We start from the raw sequence: 27831 nt of genomic DNA, 5'->3' as shown, positions 1-27831 counted from the left end.
AGTAACTAGAGGTGAGTCACATTCAGGTACTCTGGATATTTCTCTGTCCCAGGAGGGCTCACAATCTAATTTTGCACCTGAAGCAATAGAGGGTTAAGTGACTTGCCCAAGATCACAGGTAGCAGCAGTGGGATTTGAACTGGCCACCTCTGGTGCTCTAACCACTAGGCCACTCCTCCACTAGCAACATTCCATCTAGAATCTCAAATAGTAGCAACATTCCAGAATCTCAAAAAGTGGCAACATTCCATGTAAAATCTTCAATAGTAGCAACATTCCATATATTTATTTAGATTTTGGTCACACCTTTTTCAGTAGTAACTAGAGGTGAGTCACATTCAGGTACCCTGGGTATTTCTCGGTCCCTAGAGGGCTCACAATCTAATTTTGCACCTGAAGCAATAGAGGGTTAAGTGACTTACCCAAGATCACAGGTAGCAGCAGTGGGATTTGAACTGGCCACCTCTGGATGTCAACAGGTGCTCTAACCACTAAACTATTCCTGGTCATTTACATACACACATGCTAAGCACTCTTCCATACAATTAACGTGATAGTTGCATGACACGTAACAGCAAATATATTCTGCTTAGCACTGCGTCCAGCTAACAGCATAGTATCAGATGTGCAGACTGCAAAGTGCACTCAGGCACCAATTTATAGAATTACCCCCTCAGAGTTAACACTTTCCAATCCTTACATGGCAGGTCTGCAGATGTACTGAGTAATACACCAGCGCCTAAATGGACTTGGGAAAAATCCACAATTCCGGGAATAACATGTATAGAATGTTTGTACGTTTGTGAAGCTCGCCAGGTGCCCTTGGCCTGGATTGGCCCCTGTCGTGGACAGGATGCTGGGCTCGATGGACCCTTGGTCTTTTCCCAGTGTGGCATTACTTATGTACTTATGTTTACTGGAAGAGATCTACATAAAAAGCAAGCAAAAACAGTCCATAAATACCAAACCTGTGGTCCAATCCAAAGGAAGTAGTTGCCGACATGTTTGGAGGTAACTTGGCAAAAGAGGGGCTTTGAATAAGGTAAAAACTGAATTGCATGTTTAGAAGCGTTTATCTGATAAGAGGATTTGATTTCACCCTCATGCCCCTAAGATCTGATGCAAATATTTTTATGGGGTAAATAATCTCTTGCACACAAATCCTCCCTGACAGAGATGCAGTTTGGTTAAAGTTCTGTACTCCCCCCCCCCCCCCCCCCACGTGTATTAAATGCTGGGAAAACACTGGCAAAGTTTGCAGAAAAGGGTCAAACTGGCCTCCAGTTCTAAACTGTCTTAACATTGGTCCTGTTTCTTAAGCCTTATAGGCCCATATCGCCAGGATTTTTTAAACCAAACATAGTACTACTGAACAAAAAACGGATTACATCTAGCTGCAAAGGGCATGCTGACCTGTGAGTCAACATATGATAATGATTAATCAGTGACAGAGCTGCCTGCTTTGGTGCCAACAACACTCCACCACCAGCAGCAGCTCTGGGCGATATGTGAGCGAGCCAAAGATTAATATATTGGGTCCCCCAGCCCATATGGAGGTTCTCCTCCATTTTTTTAAATTTTATTTAAGATTGTACAAAGTTTACATCCATACCATTGAAAATGTAAAAGATATTAGAAATATACAATGGTCTGCCATCCCACTATATGCCTCTCTGATAGGCCCTGGAAAAAAAGGCATGCCCAACTGCAGAGGGCCCCCTGCCCCTCTCCGTTTCCTCCCCAACAGCCAGAACAGACAATGACCCCTCCGCCACTCCCATCCCATCAGGCCTCGAACTCCCACCTGGCCAGTTCCCTGTGTCAGGCCACAACCCCGCTCCACCTATCTTTCCTCCCTTGCTCCCTGTGCCCTGCACTCTTTCTCCTACTCAATACCATGGCCTCCACCTCCATCGTGGAAAGACTGTCGGCCTTTGATCTATGCGGTGGCAACGGTAGCAATACTGGGCGAGGAAGGGAGGCAGTACTCACACAGTCCAGGTTATCCTTGTCAAAGGAATCCCTGGCGCAAATGGACACCACCTCACCCATGACATCTTCACTGGCCGCCTCGTGGTCCATCGCAGCAAGCAGACCAGGTAAGCCCGAAGCCTTCCCAAAACAAGCATCAAACAGCACTCAACTGCCACCAAAAGCCGCCTCCGGGGAACAGGAAAAAGCCCTGCACCTCAGAGGTGCTCCAGTTAAATACCCTTGGCCCTGCTCCTCCAATCCTAACTGCCCAACAGCCTGGCTTACTTTCAAAACTGCCAATTGCAAGTCAAGCCCTCAGCTTCCTCCCTTCTGTCCTAGCCCAAAGCCCACTCCTATGACCAGAAAGGAGGGCCCCCATCCTTAGGGTTACCATATGGCTTCAGAAAAAGGAGGACGGATTGAGCCATCCGGGTTTTACTTCCATTGCTTTCAATGGAAGTAATTGAGCCAGCCGGGTTTTACTTCCATTGCTTTCTAAGCAATGGAAGTAAAACCCGGCTGGCTCAATCCGTCCTCCTTTTTCTGGAGCCATATGGTAACCCTACCCATCCTTTACTTATGGGGCGCCCTACAGACCAGCTCTCGGGCTCAGTAATTGCTTTCAAAAGGATTGTGCTCTGGAGGAAATCCCTGTGAAAGCAGGGCACGCAAAATCCAATTGAGATGCCAGTGCCAGAGTTTTAAAGTGACCCTTCTACATACAATTTCATTAGCAGATCATCAACACTGTATGTATCCCCCCCCCCCCCCCCCCCATAAGAGTCAATGTCCTGTGTAAATAGATCTAAATATTTATTTCCCAGCTGGCTTTGTAAGGCATTGGCGATCACTGATTAAACACCCCAAGTCTCATCTAGAAGAGAAAATGGCAGGAGGCCTATTAATACTCCCTAAAAGAAAGCAGTGTTTACAATTCAAGGAACATAAGAAAATTCTAGTGCAATAAAGTGTACGCCAATCCTTAAAAGGGTTGACCGTTATGTAAGCTGAATGAAGTTAAAAAAGTAAACAGAGCAAGGGGAGACAGAAATCAGGTTTTTGTAAAAGTCCCGAGATCAGCGCTAGATAATATAAGTTACATTAAAGAATGAGTAATTCTGCATCTGGCACAGAACAAAGTAACTCAAAACTGCCATTAGTTTGAAAAGTTATATTCGGGAACTGACAGGTATTTTATACAACATCAGATTACATCTGACATATCCATTCAGTCTGTGAGAAACTAAAAATATTTAGTTAAAATGAATCCCATCCCAAAAACTCTGTCTTTCCAACGCTGGCATTAGCTAATCTACTCACTGCAACCTGCATACCTCAGCGTTTCAAAAATAGGTTTAGGCCGGGGAGAGGAATTTTACAACTTCTGAAATCTGAGATAACAGCTCAAAATTGCTGCAAGGGCCAGGGAGCAGGAGAGGCAGACATGGTGTTCCCGTCAGCAAACACTCATTCAGGTATCAAGACTATTTCAGAGCTCTTGAGATTAATGGCAGGCAGCATGTAAACAATGTGTTCTAATGGAATGGAGGAAATGCCAGAACGACAGTCTGGAAACAAAAGCGTGAGGAGGAGTCAAAGGCTTCACGCCCATGGAAGTTGCTTCAACTTGACTACCCTTGATTCACCAAGATGGGAAACACCGTAAGATCCATCATTGCCTTCATACCCTCTAACAAGTGCCAAAGTTACCTGTTGGACGACCTTGACGAAATGCCTATTGATAAAATGGTGGACTTGAGTGGCAACCAGTTAAGGAGGTTCCCCCTCAAAGTGTGTGCGTTCACAGAGCTCGTCAAACTCTACCTTAGTGACAATAACCTGTCGAATCTGCCACCGGAGCTCCAACTCTTGCAGAATCTGCAGATCTTGGCTCTGGATTTCAACAATTTTAAGTCCCTCCCCTTGGCTGTCTGCAGCTTAAAGCAACTTTCTATCCTGTACCTGGGCAACAACAGACTTCATGAGCTTCCTTCTGAGCTGAGCCTTCTCCAGAATCTGAAAACCTTGTGGATTGAATTCAATTACTTAACGAATTTGCCTGAAGTCATCTGTGAATTGAGTCTCCTCAAAACTCTTCATGCTGGTTCCAATGCCATCCGTCAGCTCCCTGAAAAGCTCAAACATCTCAAGGAGCTTCGTAGTATCTGGCTTTCAGGGAACCTGCTCACCGATTTCCCCCAGGTCCTGCTGGAGATGCCTTTCCTGGAGATAATTGATGTGGACAGAAACAGCATTAGGTCCTTTCCTCAGCTGGTTCATCTCTCAGGCTTGAAGTTGGTTATCTACGATCATAATCCCTGTAGAAATGCTCCCAAGGTAGCCAAGGGGGTAAGAAGAGTGGGCAGGTGGTCTGAAGAAAGCCCAGAGCCAACGAAGAGATCAGAGATCGAGGAAGAGACAGAAAAAGTAGTAGAAATCAAGGATTCAGAATCTGCTGTTAATGAGACAGAACAAGTGAACCAATGAAAAAGATGGTAAAGCATATCCCGAAGCTCTGTGTACTCTGGTCTGATTTAAAAAGGTAGCCTTTGTACTAGAACTGCTTATACTACCATTCAGACAGTAGGTATAGGAATCTTTTCACTTAACTCTAGGATTCAAAACACTAATGTGATTAATGTTTGAGGATTCTAAATGAAATTTACATTAGGCATAAAATTATTGGCAAAGGAACTGAAGAAAATTGTCCATTTGATGTAGACAAAGAGGCATATTTTCAAAGCACTTTGGGAGGCTAAGTTCCATAGGTTTCTATGGAACTTTGGGAGGCTAAGTGCTTTGAAAATAAGCCCAAAAGTGTTTTTCACACTTCTAATTTGATTCAGCCCATCAAGTATTTGCAGGTGCTAAGTGGTACAAGGCCTTCACAAGACAAGTTGTTGAATTCTACCTAAGCATTTTGAAATAGGCAGCTTGGGGGAACCAATTGGTCTTTGTCCACCCACATCTATTTTGAGAAATAGTCAAACTACTGTACTACTAAATTATCATTTCTATAGCGCTACTAGACGTAGGCAGCACCGTACACTTGAACATGAAGAGACAGTCCCTGCTCCACAGAGCTTACAGTCTAATCAGGACAAACAGGAGGGATAAGGGAATTACTAAGGTGGGAATGAAAAACAGACATGGGTATTGTACAAGCGAATAAGGGTTAGGAGTTAAAAGCAGCATCAAAAAGGTGGACTTTTAGCCTAAATTTGAAGATGGCCAGAGATGGAGCTTGACGTACCGGCTCAGGAAGTCTATTCCAGGCGTATGGTGCAGCAAGATAAAAGGAATGAGGTCTGGAGTTGGTATATGGTCTTTTACTTTATGTTATAATGCATTTTCTTATCCCTGCACCAATTTAATTAGAACTTTCAACTGGGATCTACATGGATTATAATGTTTGAACATGTTTATACAGAGAAAAACAAATGTATATTTTTTCAAACTTTTATTTTTGAAATGTTATGAACCAGTGTCATAAAATGCAGTTGTTTGCAGGGTAGATTTGGTATGATATAGAAGGTCCATGTTTACACGAGTGCCAGCTGTACAGGCTCAGCCCGATTTCAGTACGTTTCTCTATTTTCCAGATAATTCTCTTAAGAAGGTAAATAACATTCATGCACTGACTCTAACCCTCTATGGAAAGGCCAGCTCTGTCATGCTCTGTGGTTGCACCGTGAAGATACATCTGTTTTATTGGTGTGTAGACACATAGAAATATCTTAGCTTGCTCAAAAAATGCTAATTTTTTTTATATACTTGGTGTATTGTGGATGTATATAAACCATCTTCTCTGTTCAGTTTTAGTGTTTCAGTTACAAATCTACATGCTTTATTTCTTAACCATCTCCAGAATGACCTGCTTGTGAAGAGTTTGGTAGAAATTTTGATTTACATGAGTAGAGAGGTGGGGTAGCCGTATTAGTCCACTCTTAAAGGTTATCAATAGAAATCAAACAAAATAAAACATGGAAAAGAAAATAAGATGGTACCTTTTTTATTGGACATAACTTAATACATTTCTTGATTAGCTTTAAAAGGTTGCCCTTCTTCGTCAGATCGGAAATAAGCAAATGTGTTAGCAGATAGTATAACTGCTTATTTCCGATCTGACGAAGAAGGGCAACCTTTTAAAGCTAATCAAGAAATGTATTAATGCCTTTGTGCCTCTTGCAAGACTAGTACCTGACTACAGCAAATGTTATCAGATCATCCATGGGAAGCTATGTGTAGGTCAGCTGTGGCCAAGGTCCTAACCTCCTCACATTTTCACAACTGACCAGAGGCGGGGAGAGAGGGAGGGGATTTTGGATTTAGCGCATGTCTTTTTCAGTTGTAGCTCAAGGCCAATCCCATTCAAGTACAGCAGATATTTTCCTGTCCCCAAAAGGATCACAATCTGTTAAGGCAATGGAGGATTAAGTGATTTGTCCACGATAACAAGGAACCGCAGCACAATATGAACCTGGCTTTTGCTGGTTGTCAGCCCAGTACACCAACAATTAAGCTACTCCACTACTTCCAGTCCTCAAACACCAGTTCACCCCGTTCCCGAGTCTTAAGTGCTTCTGCTTGTCTCAATGCGCATTTGGGAAAGGAGAATGCCTGTATTATGGCCACCATGTTTCCTCCTGGGTGCTCTTTTAATCCTTCAGTGTCAGACTAGTATTAAAATTAGTATAATCACACTAAATATTCAGCAGATGCCTTTTTGTTTAAGAATTAGACTTATTTGCATTCTCTACATCAGGATGTAAAACTCAAAAAGGTTTGTGCTGTGTACATTTTTATATTAAAAGTCACCATGGGAATGAAATAAAGCAAGGGAATGTATTGTTGCAACTGTCATATAAATGGAATTCATCTTAGCTTTAAGAGGGCCAACTATGCATGAAAATGTAAACAAGCACTGCAAGAGGCTTTGTAACTAGTTATACAAACAATGCCATACAGTGAACACCATCAGGACCGTCGCCCACAATGGCTTAATATCTAATTAAGGGAACCCAAATGACAGAAACAAGCTTCAGAAAATGCCCAAGCACATGCAAACGGGCTTCCCTGCACTATGACTGCTTGGGCAGAACTTATACCACCAAGTTACCGTTATCCGTTTAATATACACTATCCACTTTAGCATAAACATTAAAAGGTAGGATAAAGACCGTTTTACTATGGGTATTGCCATGGGTTGTGTGGAAAGAAGCTGGAGCAGCGTGGCTTAACCTTTCATAAGGAAGTATTGTCCTCCAACGCCGATTTATGACATGACTAGCCTTTGAGCCCGTAAAAACGGGCTATTATAGGAAGGGGGGGTTGAAAGGCCCGCCCCCACCGCCGAGTTTGCCCTCCCCCCCCCCACCGAGCCGTCACCACCCACCTTCCACCCGGCCGGGCCCTCGCTCCGCTATTGAAACAGCGAGGGTCCGGGAACGCAGCACTGAGCTCTGCTGAGCTGCCGACGTCGGCCTTCGTTCTTCTTCTCTGCCTGTCCCGCCCTCGTGTGACGTAACGTCGTCGAGGGCGGGACAGAGGCAGAGAAGGAAGGAAGGCCGACGTCGGCAGCTAGTGCTGCGTTCCCGGACCCTCGCTGTTTCAATAGCGGAGCGAGGGCCCGACCGGGTAGAAGGTGGGTGGCGGCGGCGACTCGGGTGGGGAGAGCGTTAGGCGGCGGTGTCCCTCCCTCAGCAATGCGCAGTACAGACCCTCTGTTCCGCCCCCCGTCATCACGTATTGACGTGGGGGCGGGGCAGAGGTGTCTACTGCGCATTTGTGAGTGAGTATGGTCACTCGCCGTTTATATGTTTGATTTCTCAAAGCTCTATTCCACTGAACTTGGAAACATTTCCCTCTGCTCATCCCAGTCCTTTAGAATGGACACTGCATAGGGAGGGGACACTATTTCATTCACTTTGGGAATACTATAAGATAAAAGCTTTCTGGGGTCAAATAGTTAAGTATTTAGAGACAGTGGTGCAAGTTAGGATCCAGTTTTTGTCCCCTGGGTGTTTTGCTCGATAAGTATTTGGCATCTGCACTTCAACACAAAGGGGCCCAGCAGTTCATTCGCAAGGCTAGTATAGGAGGGAAGAAATTAATTCTGAATGCATGGGTGAGTGACGAGCCACCGGATTATTGGCACTGGAGAAATCGACTGCACGAGCTGTTATTGCAGGAGCGAAGGGTGGTGGGGCCCTCCCCAAAGCGAAGGATAGCTTTCTTGGAAATCTGGGAATTCTATATACAATCGTTATCATCCAAAGCCCATAGCCTTATACTGAACCGACTGAGTTCACCACCCCAAAAAACATTTTTTTTCAATTTCTGGTGGAGGGTAGGGGCGTATATGGGGGGGGGGGGGGGGGAGAGTGTTAGAAGTGGAATGACAATACTTCCTTTCCTCTACTCACTTTGTGGTAGCAATGGTAGTAATAGCATTTGTGGCAATGATGGCACGATGATTCGTCGTGCGCTTGTATTGCGTTCTTTTTGAAGTTTTAAGCCTATTTGTCAATAAAAAGATTTAAACAGAATGGACACTGCAGTCACCATTATGACTCTTGGTTAGAAAATCAGTCCACGACAGCAGGTAAGGATCACCTAAGTCTACCCGATTCCTGCTTCATATCAGACCTGAGCACCTCAGGCTTTACTGATACTTTTTTTTCAAGTAAGGGATCTTCTGTGCTTATCCCAAGCTTTCTTATTTGTTAATATTTTTAATTCCACTAACCACATAGTAAAACTTCTAAGGAAAATGTGTCTTTGTAGAGAATAAACAGACTCAAAAGTATACATTTATAGGTGGAAGTTTATTTCAGTGCATGGTAAAAGGAACAGCAAAAAAAAAAAAAAATACAGGTGAAGGAAACATCTTTCACTGGAACACTCAATTTTTTCCCCACGATACCAAATAAGTTAATTGGCAAGCCCATGGCTAAAAGGCTGCTTTCCTCTTCAACTTCTCCATTACTATAAAAGTATGAAATGTCAGAGCTGGTCCTTGTGTCCACTTGGGCTGAGCTGAGTTTAACAGGGATGCTGGTCTGGAACACGCTTCCTGGAACAAGAATCAAATGTATGCATCAATCTATTACATAAGGCATCACTAATCATTTTAAATCTACAGCAAGAACAACCTTGAAGACAAAGCTCACTGTTACTCCTTGAGGTATCCAAATTAAACCAATTCACGCTCGGTGCATCAGCCCTTTCCAACTATGACTTGACTTCAGTAGCTTTGAAGGGTTTTACGAACTTTCAAACCCTGAACCATATAAAACCAAGTATGTAAAAGCACTCTCTTGCTATCTTCCTCAGATATAGGTTTTATAATCTGGAAAGCAGCCTCCCTGCTCCCCTGGGAAAGGGAAAACAGGGGCTGTTATTCTTATGCTGGGCCGGGATAGAAAGATGCTGAAAAATATCCATATTCGGAACAGATCACAAAAACTTGTGACTTGGTGATTTCTTTTTAACCATATAAGAGGAGGTGTATATTCACTAAGCTACACTGAATGGGTTTGGACTTTAACAACAAAGTTTTTAAGACATCAAAAAAGTTCCAATGAAACAAAAGCAAAATACCTAATTAAAATATGATATCAGATCAAATGTAATTGAACTATTGGGCATTTATAAAAACCGAAGGAGCAACCTAGAGCAGTTCTTAACCCAGTCCTTGGAACACACCTAGACAGTCAGGTTTTCAGGATACCCATAATGAATATGCATGAGATAGATCTGCATACGATGGAGGAAGGGCATGCACATCTAATCTCAAGCATATTCATTCTGGGTATAAGAACATAAGTGTTTAGCATACAGGAACAGACTGAAGGTCCATCAAGCTCAGTATCCTGTTTCCAACAGTGACCAATTCAGGTCACAAGTACCTGCTTATCATAGACTGTCTTAATGGCTTATGGACTTTTTTTTTAGGAAGTTAACCAAACCCTGTTTTTAATCACTTTTTCCTCTCACATTTCTGTCACTGTTAGGAAGTGCTTCTACTCTCTTCGCTTGATACGGTCCCTTCAACCATTTCTTACTGATGAAATCCGCCACTTTACTTTATGCATTGGTTGCCACAAAATTGGATTATTGTAATATCATTTATGCTGGTCATCTCAAAATTTCTCTGTAAACTTCAGTCAGTACAACATACTGTTATTTACATTCTCTCATGCTCATCGCTACTCATGTTACCCCATTTTTAAAGAACATTATTAGCTCCCTATCAAAGTTCACATCATTCATAAGATTCTGATCATCACTTTCAAGGGCCTTCGTCTGGGTGGGTATTTGGTGAGTCTTATTACTCCCTATTGTCCTACATGTGAGTTTCGTTTGATTTTCGAATCCTGTCCCTGCCACCTGTTCATTGTGCCAGTCTTAATTCCACATATGCTTCTGCTTTTTTTTTTTTTTTTTTTGCCCCTTTTCTCTGGAACTCTCTACCTCTTGCCCTGAAAGCTAAACTTTCACTCCTTTGCCCAGCCATTTCCATACGTTTTTACATTTCAGGATCATTTTCAGGTCACAGGTACTGTCTCTGTATTCCCCTGTCCGTTCTTTATCTATTCCATTTTCTTGCTGCCTTTGTTTTATTTCCTCTGTCCTGTTGGAATTGGCGTTCCTTTCCTCATTTGTTTTATTTTAGTATTGTACACCACTTTGCTTTGTTGTGAAAGGCGGTATATATCAAGTTTCGAATAAACAAAATTGCTCTGGCAACACATTCCAGAGTTTAAATTACACATTGACCAACTGGCTGGCTAGATGTGTTCCAAGGACTGTGTTGAGAATCCCTACCCTAGTCCAACCACACCATTCTAAGAGTGTACATCTCCCTCTCTACACCCCCCCCCCCCCCCCACCACCAACATGACATTCATCAGGGATGGGTTATCAATAGGCTGAGTAAGCATCTGAGGACTGTCACCCAGCTACTGGGACCAGCTCTAGCAGCCAGTGCATCACTGTGCAGGCTGACTGCAACTCATGACTTCCAGTTGAAAATTCAGAAGGGGGCAACCAGAGGCTTAAATCTGCTGGTACCTTGGTGCTGCTTTAATGATGTCATCCACACGGAGAATTACTTCGGCTGCTTCAGCAGCACTCAACAGAACCTGCCTCTTCACCAGGAAGCTCTCAGTTATCCCCAGACAGGCCATGTCTCCAATTGTGCCATTCTGCATATCTAGAGAGAATATTCATGCTCAGGTACAACTCCAAAAGCCAAGCTTTCATCCAATTTAATATTCAGCATGACACAGCAAGCTATTTATGGACATTAGAACACATTTATGAAGGACAGCAATTCTAAGCTTTCAAGTCTAGGAAAGGAGGAAGGTTCACAGACTAGCTAAGAGTCGCTACATAGCCGTCAAGGCCACTTTTCCAATCGTATCTGGCAAGCTGGGACAAAGGTATGCCATCTCTGCAATTCCTAGGAGTTCCAAAACAAAAGGCTGCTCACCGAGTCCATATGTTGATTTTCCTTCGCTGTGGGCAGCTCGCAGCTGAGAAATCAGATCTGCACTGTCATAGCCGGCATTATCCGCTATGATAATTGGCAACTACAAAAAGGAACAGTTATGACAGAATCAGTACATAGAGTGCAGAAAACTCAAGCTAAAGAAGAGAACTTTCACAGAAAGGCAGACAGTAAAAAAATATACATACTATTCCAACACGGAGGAAGCCACCAAGCTGGGAGACTGGCTATAAGCAGTCTTAGCAGCATTAACAGTTTTTATTTTCTATCTGTTCCAGTTTGTCAAAACACTTTTAATCCCATTTATATACCGTATTTTTCGGACCATAAGACGCACCTAGGTTTTAGAGGAGGGAAATAGGAAAAAATTTTTTTTCCTTTTTCCCTCCTCTAAAACCTAGGTGCTCCGGTGGGTCTTGTCCGAGTTCGGGATCGCCCTCCCCCCGGCCCCGTCACCACTTCTCCCTACTCATGCGATCTTCCCTGGTGGTCTAGTGACGTCGGGGCAGGAAAGAGCCCCCTCTTTCCTGCCCAGCGCGCTGCTCTCCGTCCTCCTGTATGCATTGCTGCCTGAAGTCTCGGCGGCCATTTTGAATCTCGCCGAGACCGTCAGGCTGCATACAGGAGGACGGAGAGCAGCGCGCTGGGCAGGAAAGAGGGGGCTCTTTCCTGCCCCGACGTCACTAGACCACCAGGGAAGATCGCGTGACGTGAGTAGGGAGAAGTGGTGACAGGGCCGGGGGGGAGGGCGGGAAATCTCTACCTTCGGACTATAAGACGCACCCCCCCATTTTCCTCCAAAATTTGGAGGGAAAAAAGTGCGTCTTATAGTCCGAAAAATACGGTACATTCCTTTTTATTTAAAGGTCATGATAACCATCACTATCCTCAAAACAAGCAGGCATCTATTACTCCATCACACCAATCACAACTGAGTATGGCCACGAGAGTACAGATGCTCAATTGTGTGTGGACACTATACAGCCAAGTAACAAAAGCTTCAACACATCTGGGGTAAGAGGCAGAAACCCTCAGAAAGAAACTCTACCCGTAGAACAGGCAGGAATTAGGTAAAAATGATCATAAAATCCCATGATGCAAAAAAAGACCTGCAGTAACTTTGTCCAGTCACCACATCGCTCAAATTTCTACAGTCTTTCAGGACATTCCAACACCATCTGAAAAATCTATTTATTTTTGTCCTAAAGATGCAGTATATTAAACCAAATAAACCAGTGCCACATCACTGTACCAGACTAATAAAAACAAGAAACCTACCGTTCGCAATGCTTTAGCGAAAGAATCCATTGCAACAGATTCTTTTCCTGGGGTTCTGTTAGCCAGCTCTGTCACAGCATTAGCCATCAGCATCTCAGAGCACCCTGCAGAAAACACACATGCAAGTTACTAAACGTTAAACAAAAAAAAAGTGCTAAAGTGGGCTGGGTTTACATGCAGGACTCTCACCCCTCTCCACACTGACCAGCTCTGGTCACCACACTTCAAGATGGAAGAAATCAAAACGAGTTCAGAGGTAAGCAAGAAAAAAATAGTAAGAGGTTTAGGAAGTACAATCTATGAAGAGCAAATGGGAGCTCAGTGTGTTTTAGCCTAGTGAAGGTTGAAGGCAGACTAGGCAAAAGTATCCAATATACAAAGGGTGGTGGGTCAGACACAAAGAAACGCTTATTTCTCACTGAAGAAACAGGTTTTAGACTACAGTAAGAAGATCTGGGTCAGATAAGCATTACAAGTTAGCTGACAAGGAGGTGGACATCTCCAGCTTCTCTGCTTCAGTGCTCCAGCAGTGATCTAACATGGAAGGAGAGGGGGGTAACTGACGTGTCTTCCAGCCTCATTATTCTAACTGTATCTTGGTCCAAAACCTGCAAAGAAACGTCTCAAGAATTACCTCCACCGTAGACTGTTCTTGTGTCCTTCACAGTCTGAGCAAGTACACACAGGGCATCATGCAGAGATCTCTCTGCTTCATCGAGAATCTGCTGAGTTGCCCCGCGCAGGACAATCGTACAGGCCTCGCCTAAAAGGCAGGGGGGGAAAAAAAAATTCAGCATTGCTCTGAGGATGGGAAAATATTCTGCCCAACATTTCCACTGTCGTGAAATAATCTGAATCTAAGCATAGCAAGACCCTGTCAATCATGGGTAGTCACAGTAAATACTCCAAACCCACCAAGTGCTAAATGCTCTTAACACCCCTCTCTAAAACCAGCCTTCAGGGTTCTGTTCACTCGCTGTTCTTCTGTCTCCAACTGATGATCTTTTCTGGATTTTGTGTTTACTCTGTAAGCTTATTTCATCATTTCACAACTCGTACACTATAGTTTTATAAGTTCCAGTACTGAGGCTCTCTCTGCTATGTTTTCTTTTATGTCCAGTCTAGTTTACATCTACTTTTGAGGAAATGCAAGAATGAAGGGCAAGAGATTGCTACACTTCACACTGGAGGACCCAGATAAAGGATCCTAGTTTGTCAAAGCCCTGATATGTTAGTCTCAATAAGGAACACAACTCGTTTTCATTAAGGGTGAAATTAACACACAGTATTGGCAGCACTATAGAAAAATGTCGAGATGTTTTATAGAGTAGATACTCTAGAAAACTGCATAATTAAGCCAATTAGCTAAAACTATTACCCACTTGCACAACATGTAGTGCTCTCAATTTTTCTGGCCCAATAGCGGGAAGGAGAAAATGAGAAAGTCAGATGGATCCAGGGCTAAATCCCGACCCTATGAGCCTTCACTCACAGTCACCCAGAGATTTTCTTATTTTAAATGTACCCACTATCCTGAGGCTGGGAGCTATGTGCCATAGATCCTTCTGTAACACTATCATGGACTTAAATTTGATCACCAGGTATCTCCTTTAATGATGACCACAATTTCTCCCCCCTCCCTGAGGACTAGGAACATTAGCTCTCAAATATCCCCCTGGGCATCACATAGAGCAGCTTCTGTATGCAATGAACAGCACTGCTACAGAGCCACCCCGCCAGCCTGCTCTCTCAAAGTTAACAGCACGCAAAACAAGAGCGCCACATACATGAGGATGGAAAAGGTTCATTTTAAAAATGGCTCTGAAGGCCTGCTCTGTAGTCTAAAATACACAAAGCATTCAGAACTTCATGGAGTATTAGGAAACCATACTGAGGGGCATGAGTTTCTGCTACTCATGATCCTATAATGCACCTTCAGTTCTGTCACACCTAAAGGACCACAAAGTGTTTGCCAGCTGAAATCCAACTCTGCTCCAGCTTCACTTCAAGCTCTTTTGTCCTCAGCAGACACTGGGTAGTTAAGCCACAAGGGTTATATAGCTCCAACATCTGGTTTATGAGTTTAAGAATGAATGTGTTAAACTGAATAGGGGCAAAGTCGCCCTGTAGAAGGCAACAAGCAGGGAACTTACCCATTGCTACTCCAGAGAAGTGAATGAGCTTGTCTTCCCCAATCATAACTTCTTCAATGAGTTTGCAGCTTCCTAGTTTCACCATCTCAGGATGATCAAAGGTGGAGGCTATTTCACCACCTGCAAATCAATTACCAGGCTGTTCAGTTAACTGTAAGCACAAACCTTGGGTTTTCTTTAACTGAGGTCTTGATGGATGGTTTAAACTTAATTAAAATGAATAAATCGGGAAAGCCCGAAAAACCCTTTCGTGTAGAACTCTGCCTATGGAAGTGATCGTGTCTTCCTTAAGACTGAAATGGGATCATCAGCCTTCACCCACATGATAAAGCATAACTAACAGGGTTTGTCAGAAAAGGGAAATGTGGATGTCTTGCAAGTTTGATGGTAATGTGGGAAGGGAGGCTAGTTGCCCTTGCCATACACTGAAAGACTGACCCTTGTTAGGTACAGAGTTAAAGCAGACCCACTGAGGGAAACACGCAGTAGTTACTTTACACAAAAAAGGGGACAAAAACCATCAGTGCTCCTGTAAGCCAAGAATTCAAAGGAACCACGAGGAAGAACTGGACATTTTCTCTACTCGTGGTCAGTGGTAAAAGGCAGGCTAAGATGACCAAAAGGATTTACACAGTTATTCTATGCTGTACCTGTAACAAGAGCCAGACGCTCAACACCAACGAAGTCCGCATGCTCAATAGCCATAATACCAGCAGCTGCAAACATCTGTTCAGGATAGTTGTAAATCAGTTGCCTAAAATCAAAGCAATTTTCCCATGACGGAAAAAGAGAATTATCAGAGGGCTTCTGTTTCTACTACTACAGAAACACAAATACCGTATTTTTCGGACTATAAGACGCACTGGACCATAAGACGCACCTAGGTTTTAGAGGAGGGAAATAGGAAAAAAATTTTTTTTCCTTTTTCCCTCCTCTAAAACCTAGGTGCTCCGGTGCGTCTTGTCCGAGTTCGGGATCGCCCTCCCCTACTCACGTCAGCGATGTTCCCTGGTGGTCTAGTGACGTCGGGGCAGGAAAGAGCCCCCTCTTTCCTGCCCAGCGCGCTGCTCTCCGTCCTCCTGTGTGCTGCCTGACGGTCTCGGCGAGATTCAAAATGGCCGCCAAGAGTCTCGGCGGCCATTTTGAATCTCGCCGAGACCGTCAGGCAGCATACAGGAGGACGGAGGAGGACGGAGAGCAGCGCGCTGGGCAGGAAAGAGGGGGCTCTTTCCTGCCCCGACGTCACTAGACCACCAGGGAACATCGCTGACGTGAGTAGGGGACGGCGATCCCGAACTCGGGGGGAGGGCGATCCGGAATCGCTACCTTCGGACTATAAGACGCACCCCCCATTTTCCTCCCAAATTTTGGGGGAAAAAAGTGCGTCTTATAGTCCGAAAAATACGATATTGGCCAATTGAAAGGGACTGTGAAATCAAAAAGAAAAAAAAAATCAAGCTTCATAAAACTAGGTTACATTTTTATACAGAACAGATTTATAAAAACGTACAGCTTTGAATCTCTACTAGCGCAAAGAAACCAAAACCATTCCAAAACATTTTGGTTTAACCCACTGCTGCAACACATACAGGGATCTACTGAAAGTGGAACACAGAGAACTTACCCAAAAGGTATTAAATAAAACTATTCACACTGAAAAGGCAAATAAATTCTACTTGAAGGATTAAGAAATGCCAGAGCCACTCACCTGTTGATAAAGCAGTTAATCCCATGCTTCAGGATACGCTCCACCTTCTCCTTCATCTTTTCTTTTTCAGCCAGTTCTATTTCTGCAACTTTTGCTGTTGAGTCCACCCTGACACGAGAGCCAAATATCTACAGAAGGGAATTATAAATGGATGCATTCTTGATAAATAATTACAGACTACAATAGAAAGTAGCATTCTATTTGCGAATCACTGTCATCAGTACAAAAAAAAAAAAAAAATACTGGGTAGGAAGTAAATTTAAACTATTTTGGTGTGATGCTTCAATTTTACCTTATTTAATCATGACACAGACTCTCTGGTTTTATTATGTTTAATCTTTTGACAAAAAAAAAGCATATAAAATTCAACAGAAACTTGAAGATACTGACTCAGATGGTGTCATATAATCGTCAATACAAATTTTTTATATTAGTTCCCCCCTTCCCCCTATATATGCCACCCCCAACATTCTACTCCGCTCCCCCCTCTATTCTACCCCCCCTTAATCACAGCAAAATACAAACGAAACAACTAATCTGGACCCAAACCCACCCCCCCCATCCCTCCTATCGCCCTATATCCCATGACCCAAACTGCTTCCCCCCTTTGCAACCCCCACTTCTTCCTAAAAAAAAAAAAAAATATTCAAAGTTCATTCACTAAAACTACAGGCTTTAGGTAATATTATATTTTCAAAGCACTTAGCCTTCCAAAGTGCCATAGGTTTCTCTCAGGCTCATTTTCAAAGCACTTAGCCTCCCAAAGTTCCATAGAAACCTATGGAACTTAGCCTCCCAAAGTGCTTTGAAAATATGCCTCTATGGAACTTTGGAAGGCTAAGTGCTTTGAAAATATTCCTCATTGTATTGTGAGCCACACTGAGCCCGCAAATAGGTGGGAAAATGTGGGATACAAATGCAATAAATAAATAAATATGTCCCAAATTTCCAAGAAAGCTGTCCTTCTCTGGTTTCATTATAATGGTAGCGTTCCAAATGCCAGCAACACAACCAAGTGCACAAAATATTAAAAACTAGTAAAAAAAGGCCCGTTTCTGGAGCCAATGAAACGGGCGCTAGCAAGGCTTTCCTCTGCCCCCCCCCCACCCAACGCACCTTTGTTGTTAGTGACGCCATTGTGCCGCCGTGGTCGCCGTCGATGTGTGACTCTGGGCCCCCCCCACCCAACACACCTTCGTCGTCAGTGACGCCATTGCGCTGCCCTGGCCGCCGTCGATGTGAGTGAATTGCTCCGCCCTCAACGTCATAACGTTTGACGCGAGGGTGGGGCCCCGAGACTGTGTTTTTCGTGGCTTCAGAGCTTCGAACTTACGAACCTTGGCTTCAGTGACGTCAGACAATAGAATGTTGAGGGTGAGTTTTATATATATATATAGATATGCGCCTTTTAAGGTGAAATACCAACACACTTTCTAAATACTCACACACCTTAATTTTATCTGTGTCCATACCAGTATTTGCAATAAGGATCTTAGCATTCTCAATTCTTTTTGGTTGGTTGACTCCAATCTTCTTATCTAATAAGAAACCTACACAGAAAAATAATTATACAACACTAGGAAATTAGCACTAGGTTAAGAATTAGAAATCTAAGCCATTCGCCCTGAATAAAACGAACATGTTACCTTCATCTAAATAGGATTCTGTAAGACTCCCTCCTAACTTCTTGATAACATGAATGGCATCTAAATTCCCAGAGCCCTTCAGTCTGAGCACAGCATCCACTGCAAGTTTAGCAAAATGGTCTTTATGATGGGTAAGCAGCTTTGATGACAGTGTCGTCCTGGCGATGTTCAGGAGGTCAGTACGGAATATTTCTTCGTCGCTCCTTTAAGGAGAAAATAAAATGTATGCTCTTGAGTTTTAACAGGGAGAACACAAGCACACAATCTTACAAAAAGCAACAACTCTCCCCAAATGTGTTGAGACTGTGGCTAAAAAAAAACCCCCAAAATCTTTCCAAACTTAAAATCAAAGTAATGCAAAAGGAAAAAGAGCATTAACTATTACTATCTTGCACCAATATATGAAAAGCATGAACCTAACATCCTGTAGCAGAACATTCTAACTGCAGTCAGTGTGTCACTCCTCCTCCCATCACACCTTCCAGTCCCCATGCACTCATATCTTACCTATTCTCTTTCAGATTTCCCTCCACCAGTGCCAGTTTTCCTACCTTCTCTTGCTCCTAACCAGGATGGGGAAATGTTTTGGCCTGGGGTCACACTGAGGGCTGCAACTGTGCAGGAGTATCTAACAACCTCTAGTAAAGGTATGGATTAGGGAAGCCAGAGGTCCAAGGAGCCTGTAGGAACCTTCTTTCTCCCCTCCCACATAGATCACTTATCTTTTGTTTGAACTGTGTGGTGTTCTTCACCTATGAGCTACGTACAGTTAAAAAACAATGAAACTGGAGGGGTGGAGCAGCACTAGCAGAAGAGAGGTGAGAGGGAGCGAAAGCAGGATGTGCAAAAGTGACCAGGGCACATGACGGACTAAATAGATAGAGAAGAGATGGTAGGGGGGAACGTATGATAGAGTAAGGGAAGAGAAGGGCACAACAAAACAAGCACTGGGGCTGAATCAAAAGATCCTTAGCTTAAAGGCTACTCTTAACTTCTCCTGCACATCCAGCAGGACTGAACTTGGTATTATCAGTCCTGGCAGCGAAGGGCTCCGCAATCCCACCCTCAGGTTCCTAAGTCCGAAGGCCTTTGGTCATTTCTTTTTGCTCCTTTGGACCTCTAGCTTAAACAGAGCCAGACCTAGGTTCTGGTGGAATAAGCCCACATTCCCATCATCCTGGAGATACAGAATATGGTCACTAAACTGGGTTTGGTCTATGTCCAATGCATATGCAATATGCATAGTCTTACTTGACCATGTTGACTTTTCTGTTCCCAGATACCAATTAAACTTTTTGTAAAAAAAAGTGAAAAGAACCGATAATGGGCACACTACAGTCACCCATCTGAGGGAAGTACAGCAATTTAGACCTGTTCCTTGCCTCTGCAGTGGCTCGGCAAGCTGCAAAGGTGCTTATATATATTTATCCATGGTACAGCCAGAGCTGCCGCCGCTTCCCCCCACCCTTACCACAGTTCTCAGCACTCTGCTTAACAGACAAAAAGGCTTAAATTTCTGCTTGAAAATAAATAACTTTTACAATTATTTCCCAACGGAGAAAACCACGATTCAGGATCCATGTTAAAAGGTCAGACCTTACATACAAAATCTAGACTGCCTGCTTCTATATTCCCAAAGAGAGCATATCTTGCTATCTTATGGCTCACACTACAGTAGACTTTCAGGTGCAACTATTACATTGTGAGCCTATTAAAATTTAGCACAAACGCCACTAACAGAGATTGCCTTCCAATTACACTAACCCATGATCCACAGCAGCTTTTAACAGGGCTTCTCTGGCTGTATGCGTAGCTTTTCTCCATCCTGAAATTATAGTTTGAGGATGAATCTTCTTTGAAACCAGCACTTCTGCCTCCTGTCAGAAAACAAAAGTACAACAGTGATCCCTTCATTCACTAAGCAAAATTTAAGAGATCTGGAATCACCTGCCAAACTTAAAGAATCTTCCATGTAGAAATTCTAGTCCATACAAGAAAATACAGCTGGAATCTGCCACAATCTTGGAAAGAAATGGAATTCAGTAGGGAAGTCTGTTAGTGTTACACTTTTCTTTTAATTTTCTCTCTAATGTTAATGGGCTGATGGAGAAATAATACTTTTCCCTTCACTAAAATCAGGAGAAAGTAAATCCTGGAAGGGTGAAGATTACTATGGATCAGTCCACGAATACCCAAGTCCAAAGTTTCTCAAACTGGTCCTGAAGCACCACCTAGCTGGTCTGGTTTTCAGGATACAGCCAATGAATATGGAAAAAGGATAAAATTTACAGAAGGATGATTCAACAATGTTTACTGAAAAACTATATATGCTAAAACAACCAGGTGTATTGGTTGACTAGGCCAGAAGTGATGATATAAGCATATAAGTGTTGCCATACTGGGGGACAGATCGAAGGTCCATCAAACCCAGTATTCTGTTTCCAACAGTAGCCAATCCAAGTCACAAGTAATTGGAGAGATCCCAGAACAGTAAAACAGATTTTGATGATGATTTAATGTGCTGGCAAAGATTAAGGTAGTATTAAAAAAATAAAATTAAGAACTAAAAAATAAATTCCTGATAACACTGAAAGATGAACTTGCAGAACTATTGTTAGTAATATGTAACAACAAAATCTTCCAAGTTCAGGTCATCTTAGTATGTTGACAAATTTGGGGGAGTGAAATCTGTACAGTTATCTGGTATAGACTGGAATACCTAACACGGGGCAAAATTAGGTTCTTCATTTACTTGTCCTGCAAAAGCAGATGTAAAAGAAAAACACAGAGAAGGCATCACCATCTTAACTTAGTGTGCCCTGTTTCACTAGTACAAATAGTATCTAAAATTATTACACACGCCGAACAACTTCAGACCCAATTTCTTTGAAATGCATTCAAATGTAGTTTGAAAAAGTGACCCTTCTCCCTGGAAACAGGTCACTTTCCAACTGGTTGAAAGGAAGCCACAATCTGCTCGGAGTTCCTACTGCCCTGTGTCTCATCTGCCACTTCTTGACAAGACTATAAGTAATATACAATCAATGATGAGTACAGAGACACACAAACTCTTAGGCATGCAACATATCAAGATTCCATACCAATCATAATATGGAGACCATTTTGATGTCTGTTAATGATATTCATATGCAAACAGAAAAACAGCAGGCCTCCCTGGTATGACTGGATTTCTCATCTGCAGTCAATATGATTGATCATTGCATCTTGCTAAGACAATTGTCTAATACAGGCCTAGGGAGCTCATTCTTGGCCTGAATTTCCTCCTTTTTTATGCAAATTTTTTTGTATTAATATAATAAAGCGTGAAAGGGGATGGGATTGGTTGTACCACCTTTCTGTGGTTACAAAGTGGTTTACATATTATATACAGGTTAATTTTGTACCGGGGGCAATGGAGGATTAAGTGACTTGCCCAGAGTCACAAGGAGCTGCAGTGGGAATCAAACCTGGTTCTCAGGCCACTGCACTAACCATTAACTAATCTGCCACTCAAAACATGTACATTGTAAATGATCAAACATAATTCAATTATAACAAAAAGGTTTTCCTCCTTTTTTCAAGGTTGCCATCAAAAGGTGTTATGGCAAGGGAAATTTTCCACAGCAAAGTCACTTTGGAACGACATGTCCCAGAGATCAGTATCACCCCCCTTTGCTATTCAGCGTTTAAAATAGTACTGTTCTATTACGATTGGGTCTTTTGGGATGTCATCTTTTATTTTTTTTTACAAGTTACACCCAGTTAGTTCTACCAATAATGAAAGATCAAACATTGCTGCTTGCTTATATAAACTGAAACTAGAATAAAACAGAACTGTCAGTTGAGGACAAGAACTTAATATACAGTATTCAGAAAACAGAGGCATGAAAATTGTTCCCCAAAGATTAGGATGATAAAATATCTATGAAAACCCAAGTCTCATAGATTGATTGTAAAATGGATTCAGAAGTTATAGACTTATTCTTTCGACACACTTAGATTACTGTAATACGCTTGGTCAAGGCTTATGAAAAGGTTACCAACTGACAATAGCTGTGAACTTAGTAATGAGAAGCATGGTCAATTTTTTTGTTGTCCGTTTGTTGTTAAAAGAATCACATTGGCCATTCAATTCCTATGCGCTTCCTCATTTGCTGCGCGGGAATCACTAGCACGGCTTTGTAGAAGCAGCCCTTAGTGCACAAATGTCATCGCTAGGAAAATGTGGCAGAAAGATATAGAAATATTTCCCATCATTTTGGGTGCCACAGTCTTGATCAAAAGAACTTCCAAGCGCACCTGGATAAATTGTCTATACATGTAACCTCATATGAACTTCTGAAAGAAACTCTTTGGCACAATGCAAGTACTACGGTGAGCATTAGCAGTAAATTTGCGACTGATATCATACTCCACATGACCTGCCTTAGGAGTGAGACTCATTCCTGTCATGGTATGTGCAAAACTAACCCACTTGGAGAAATTGCCTCCGGCACTAACCCATATGGTTCACACTCAAGGTAATGTCTCCATATCACTTCTATGTTATGCCCTTACACTATTTTGCAGCTATTACAACCCTCTCAGCAGACATTATCTAGCCTAAAGAAAAAAAAAAAAGGGCTTGCAATCACAAAGTAAATAGCATTTATTTATTTGGATTTTGCTCACACCGTTTTCAGTAGTAGCTCAAGGTCAGTTACATTCAGGGACACTGAATGTTTTGTGATGCCACAATGGAAAGTTTTACTATTAGATTTACAGTTCAAACCATCCTAGTTACAATTTAGGAAACATTTTTAAAATGTGGTTTTTAGTTGTGCTTTTAATTATATTGTTTTGAGATTATACAATAATGCTGTATTTATCTGTTATATTTTAACAGTCAACTATCTGAGAACCATGCGGTTAGTAGTATAAACAAATATGTACGTTCATTACAGATATCATGAAAATTAGACCACCTGGGGGGGGGGGACCACAACTCAATGACCAGCCCAATGATCACTGTTCCACAGGACCAGAAAATTCAGATATAAACCTCTAAACAAATCTGACAATCTTTATACATTAAGTATACATGCACAAGGGCAATGTTCAACTTGTGCATATCTACAAATATCAAAATACATATTTTACTTTCTTACCCTTAAAAGTTCAGCTGCCAACACAGTTACAGACGTTGTTCCATCACCAACCTCGTCATCTTGGACTTTTGACATATCTAAAATCAGCAAACATATTTTTATTTCTTTCCTTGCTTCAAACTCTTCTGAAAACAAAGCAGGCATCCAATTAAGAAAGCAGCTCATATGCCAGCTGCTTTTTAATTGGGTGCTATTTTAGTTACATTAATACAAATTGACATGACAGCTAAAGTGTATATTTACTAGGATTTATCACTAAGCAGTACAATATACATACATTAACAGTGGGATGTAATCGTTTCAGTACCATGCTGGGCTTCAGCATATCCACTTGCTGGATTTGTCACACTGGCTACTATACAAAACTGATCACAATTCAAGATACCATGCATGATTTATAGTTATTTATAACGCCGCCCCTAGATAGCTGACCAGGAAATTAGTACACTACACACTGAAATGCAATCTGCACTCTACCCAGAGGGGCTTATGAAAGTCCTGCCATTGCAAACCTTACAGAGTGCTCAATGGAGGCCTAGAGCATCCTAACAGCAGCACCCACACTGTGGAACAAAATAGTCCTAAATTTTGCCTGCTGGACTATTTAAATTTATTAGGGATTTACTATCCCACCCATCATGGAAGACATCTAGGTACCTTACAGTCTAAAACTGTAAAGAAAAAAAGGGGGGGGGGGGGTGGAACTACAATTTTGATAGCTTGGGGAAGTACAAAAGGAGGGGCCCACCTCAGAAAGAGTAAGGCATTCATAACGTACTAATCTTGGCTTCATTCAGTGTCAGAACTGTGGATATATTGGGGTAGGTGTGAACTTTTTGACAGTGTTAAGCGGTTAGGTAGAGATAGGTCAGGAATTAGGGAAAATGTAACCAAGAAATGTTAAAAGGCTATATTTAAGAGTGTGGGAAAGGAAATGGTGATTTCATTTGTGAACCGTTTCGATTGTTTTCAATAACATGTAGGTGGTACATATAAACATATAAATATATCACAAAAAATTCATATGATCTGCTACTCATTCTAAATAGTATCACATGGTATAAGCACACAATAAAATATATATTCATTTTTGAATATGTAAGGGAAATGGGACTTGATATAGTGCCTTTCTGTGGTTTTTGCAACTACATTCAAAGTGGTTTACATGTATTCAGGTACTTATTGTGTACCAGGGGCAATGGAGGGTTAAGTGACTTGCCCAGAGTCACAAGGAGCTGCAGTGGGAATCGAACTCAGTTCCCCAGGATCAAAGTCCACTGAACTAACCACTAGGCTACTCCTGCTAATCAGCAAATATCAAGAATTTTCAACCACCACTAGAAAAAGCATCATGAAAACCGACAATACAAAAGCAAAATATCAAGTCTCAAATAGCTCCTCAAACTTACCAACCAAAATTTTGGCAGCAGGATTGTCAATGCCAATAGATTTCAGAATTGTTGCACCATCATTGGTCACTGTAACAGAAGCATCCCTCCCACCGCTCAGCAGAATCTTGTCCTATCATATACAAATGGATTGTGGATTTTATGATATGGACAATAAATAGTGACACAAACCACAACTGTGTATGTAAAAGGCAGAGCTAGTTTCTTACCATGCCTTTGGGCCCAAGAGTACTTTTAATCAGATCACCAATCGCAATGGCGCCAACAAAAGAAGACTGTAAGAAGAACATGCTGATATTATCAAACTCTTCATAACTTTAGTATTAGAGAACACTATAAACCTGAAAATCACTACATGCTTACAAGGCGAGCTGTCTCTGCCTTCTCTTCATCAGCTCCAGTTTTGAAAATATTCACAGGTGCAAGTGAAATGGAAGCCTAGAACAAAAGAGGGGGGGTAAAAAAAAATCAGCAATTTAAAGTCTTTCAGCAAGTGTGTATTACAATAGGGTTCCTCAGAGTAATATCAGGTTACATACATAAAGTCCTTTAAAACATGCTCTCTTCACCAACAGAGCAAGGGGTCAATGCAGAAAGCAATGTGGCACAGCCAACTCTGCACATGGCTCTACCACAAAATTAACAATCCAAAAATACTATGGAATGCTGTAAGAAATGGACGTGCAAATTACTGCCACATTAAATTTAAAACATGCTCTCTTCACCAACAGAGCAAGGGGTCAATGCAGAAAGCATTGTGGCACAGCCAACTCTGCACATGGCTCTACCACAAAATTAACAATCCAAAAATACTATGGAATGTTGTAAGAAATGGACGTGCAAATTACTGCCACATTAAATTTAAAACATGCTCTCTTCACCAACAGAGCAAGGGGTCAATGCAGAAAGCAATGTGGCACAGCCAACTCTGCACATGGCTCTACCACAAAATTAACAATCCAAAAATACTATGGAATGCTGTAAGAAATGGACGTGCAAATTACTGCCACATTAAATTTAAAACATGCTCTCTTCACCAACAGAGCAAGGGGTCAATGCAGAAAGCATTGTGGCACAGCCAACTCTGCACATGGCTCTACCACAAAATTAACAATCCAAAAATACTATGGAATGTTGTAAGAAATGGACGTGCAAATTACTGCCACATTAAATTTAAAACATGCTCTCTTCACCAACAGAGCAAGGGGTCAATGCAGAAAGCAATGTGGCACAGCCAACTCTGCACATGGCTCTACCACAAAATTAACAATCCAAAAATACTATGGAATGCTGTAAGAAATGGACGTGCAAATTACTGCCACATTAAAGTCACAGCAGTAATCCGCAGCTCATTGCTAAATGTCACCCTTCCTGTCAAAAGCTGTGGGCATAAAAGCATTGGCAGTGGCATTTTGCATTGTCTACCCGCCTAACCCCCCCCCCCCCCCCCCCCCCGAAAAATATTTGACTTAAAAAAAAATCCTCCCTGGTGTCCTATCAGCTATTGCATTCGTTTCTATACTTATTTTTATAGTTCTATTATAAACCACTTTATGTTAGAAAAGCGGTTTAGCAAGATAATTAAGCAATTAAAACTATTATTAGTGGGACCTGACACCCTTTTCTAAGCCTTCCCAGACTTTAAATTAGGCAGAAGCGTTGCCCACTCGCTCCTGCCACCAGTGCCATCTTCAAAAAATTATTTTTAAAGTCATCGGGTTTGGAGGAAGGGGGTGCCAGGCACCTGTTAGGTTCAGGGCAGTTTCTGCTTTTTGGGCAGAAACTGAAAACAGCAGTCTTTGACTGAAGACCAGTGCTTCCCAATCTTCTTGTGGCTGTAACCCCATAACTGTGACCAAATAAAATTGCACGTCCCCCTAGAGATGCAGCATGATGATGCACCAATTCAGAGCCCACTTAAGTAGTGAGCCCATTTGGCGGTTCGGGAAGCTCTGTTTTAGACCCTTGTGTTAAAAAAAAACAGAATAGCTCCCATTGTTTGAAAAAAAACCTGACAATATCTAGCTGATATTGGGGAAAACAGAGGATAGCCCATATTAAATACATCTGCCTAAGCCATGATGCAACGCTGTATGTTGGAAAAAAAAAAGTGGGAGACTTGGCCTCGAAGAACGGAGACCAGTTCTGTAAAATCTGGCTTCCGTTTTGGGACACTGCCACCTGTTGCGAGAAGCAGGATATTGAACTGTTAACAGAACCGGTGGGGGGGGGGGGGGTAGAGTTGAGGGGGGGGATGGAGAGGGGGGGGATGGAGGGGGGGGGGGAGTTGGGGGAAGAGGGGAGAAAACTTATAAGCTTGATGACATCTCTTCTGTACTGTTCGAATTATTTACTGTATTGTGTCTAAGTGTTATCAATAAAAAATTGATATATTAAAAAAAAAAAAATACATCTGCCTAACTTTAAACAATTCCTTCCCCCGTTATTGAACTTTGTGTTTGCCTTGGAACAGTGCAGGATTTTGCTCCCACCCACTATCAGGAATCACTGCATGACACTGACTGTCCGGGCGATGTCACACCGTCTGCTGCAGACACAACAAGAACCCAGAGGAAAAAGAGCCTCGAAGGCCTCCAGATCCCTCAGTACAGACCAGCCCCTCGGGTGACTATAGTGACCAGTGGTGGAGCATCGTCTGGCCACGTTGAAAAGAACTAGGCCGGAAACCCTCCGAGTCCACCGTGGCTTTCCAGCAATATCCAGAACCTTCCGCGCCAGGGATTAGAGAAAAAGACTTTTTTTTTAACCCAGTTAAGCGAGAAGGTCCACGCTCCGGTCACACGCACTCACCATGACGCCGCCGAGCTCACTAGTGAAACCACCAAGCGCGTGCGACTACACAACCGTCAGATCACAAGAGCCCGGAACCGGGTGGTCCTCTAGCGCCAGGCAGGAAGTGACCTCACGAGGCGCATGCGCACATTCAAAGCCCAGCGAGGAAACTCAAAATGTCTAAGTAATTACTTACTTCTATGTTGCTA

At 42.5% G+C, this 27831-nt stretch overlaps 3 protein-coding genes across 4 annotated transcripts in view; 1 reads left to right on the top strand and 2 right to left on the bottom strand.

Moving 5' to 3' along the window:
- Nucleotides 1–3750, bottom strand: part of LOC115477404 (cathepsin E-A-like) — a 28651-nt gene extending 24901 nt beyond the window's left edge. Inside the window, exon 1 of one of the 2 annotated variants that reach the window (XM_030214259.1) lies at nucleotides 3685–3750. The gene's annotated coding sequence lies outside the window, so the exon portion shown is untranslated. Of the gene's footprint in view, nucleotides 1–3308; nucleotides 3390–3684 lie in introns of those variants that run through there. The other variant, XM_030214258.1, reaches the window with a different exon arrangement.
- Nucleotides 3601–5041, top strand: LRRC10 (leucine rich repeat containing 10). Its single transcript, XM_030214260.1, has one exon. It carries the CDS (start codon nucleotides 3625–3627, stop codon nucleotides 4459–4461), a length of 837 nt encoding a protein of 278 aa, XP_030070120.1. The 5' UTR covers nucleotides 3601–3624; the 3' UTR covers nucleotides 4462–5041.
- Nucleotides 5042–8782: 3741 nt separating this feature from the next.
- On the bottom strand, nucleotides 8783–27731 carry CCT2 (chaperonin containing TCP1 subunit 2). Its single transcript, XM_030214507.1, has 16 exons — nucleotides 27641–27731; nucleotides 25193–25267; nucleotides 25039–25104; nucleotides 24830–24941; nucleotides 23421–23497; nucleotides 20038–20150; nucleotides 18274–18476; nucleotides 18077–18177; nucleotides 16628–16755; nucleotides 15570–15673; nucleotides 14920–15039; nucleotides 13401–13529; nucleotides 12767–12870; nucleotides 11471–11570; nucleotides 11050–11191; nucleotides 8783–9049 (listed from the first exon to the last, which is right to left on the bottom strand). The coding sequence occupies exons 1-16, from the start codon at nucleotides 27641–27643 to the stop codon at nucleotides 9019–9021; spliced, it is 1608 nt and encodes a 535-aa protein (XP_030070367.1). The 5' UTR covers nucleotides 27644–27731; the 3' UTR covers nucleotides 8783–9018.
- Nucleotides 27732–27831: the final 100 nt, after the last annotated feature.

The sequence above is a fragment of the Microcaecilia unicolor genome, chromosome 9 (genome assembly GCF_901765095.1).
Source record: "Microcaecilia unicolor chromosome 9, aMicUni1.1, whole genome shotgun sequence".
Classification (NCBI taxonomy): domain Eukaryota; kingdom Metazoa; phylum Chordata; class Amphibia; order Gymnophiona; family Siphonopidae; genus Microcaecilia; species Microcaecilia unicolor.
This window is presented reverse-complemented; position numbering and strand designations above follow the sequence as displayed.

What these genes read in the sequence shown, in the direction of transcription:
- CCT2 (XM_030214507.1), bottom strand. An exon ending in AGGCAGAGACAGCTCGCCTT is followed by an intron (nt 25,105 to 25,192) that starts GTAAGCATGTAG and finishes TTCTTCTTACAG; the next exon opens with TCTTCTTTTGTTGGCGCCAT. An exon ending in TGCTGCCAAAATTTTGGTTG is followed by an intron (nt 23,498 to 24,829) that starts GTAAGTTTGAGG and finishes TGCTGATTTTAG; the next exon opens with ATATGTCAAAAGTCCAAGAT.
- LRRC10 (XM_030214260.1), top strand. Translation starts at nt 3,625, where the DNA reads ATGGGAAACACCGTAAGATCCATCATTGCCTTCATACCCTCTAACAAG.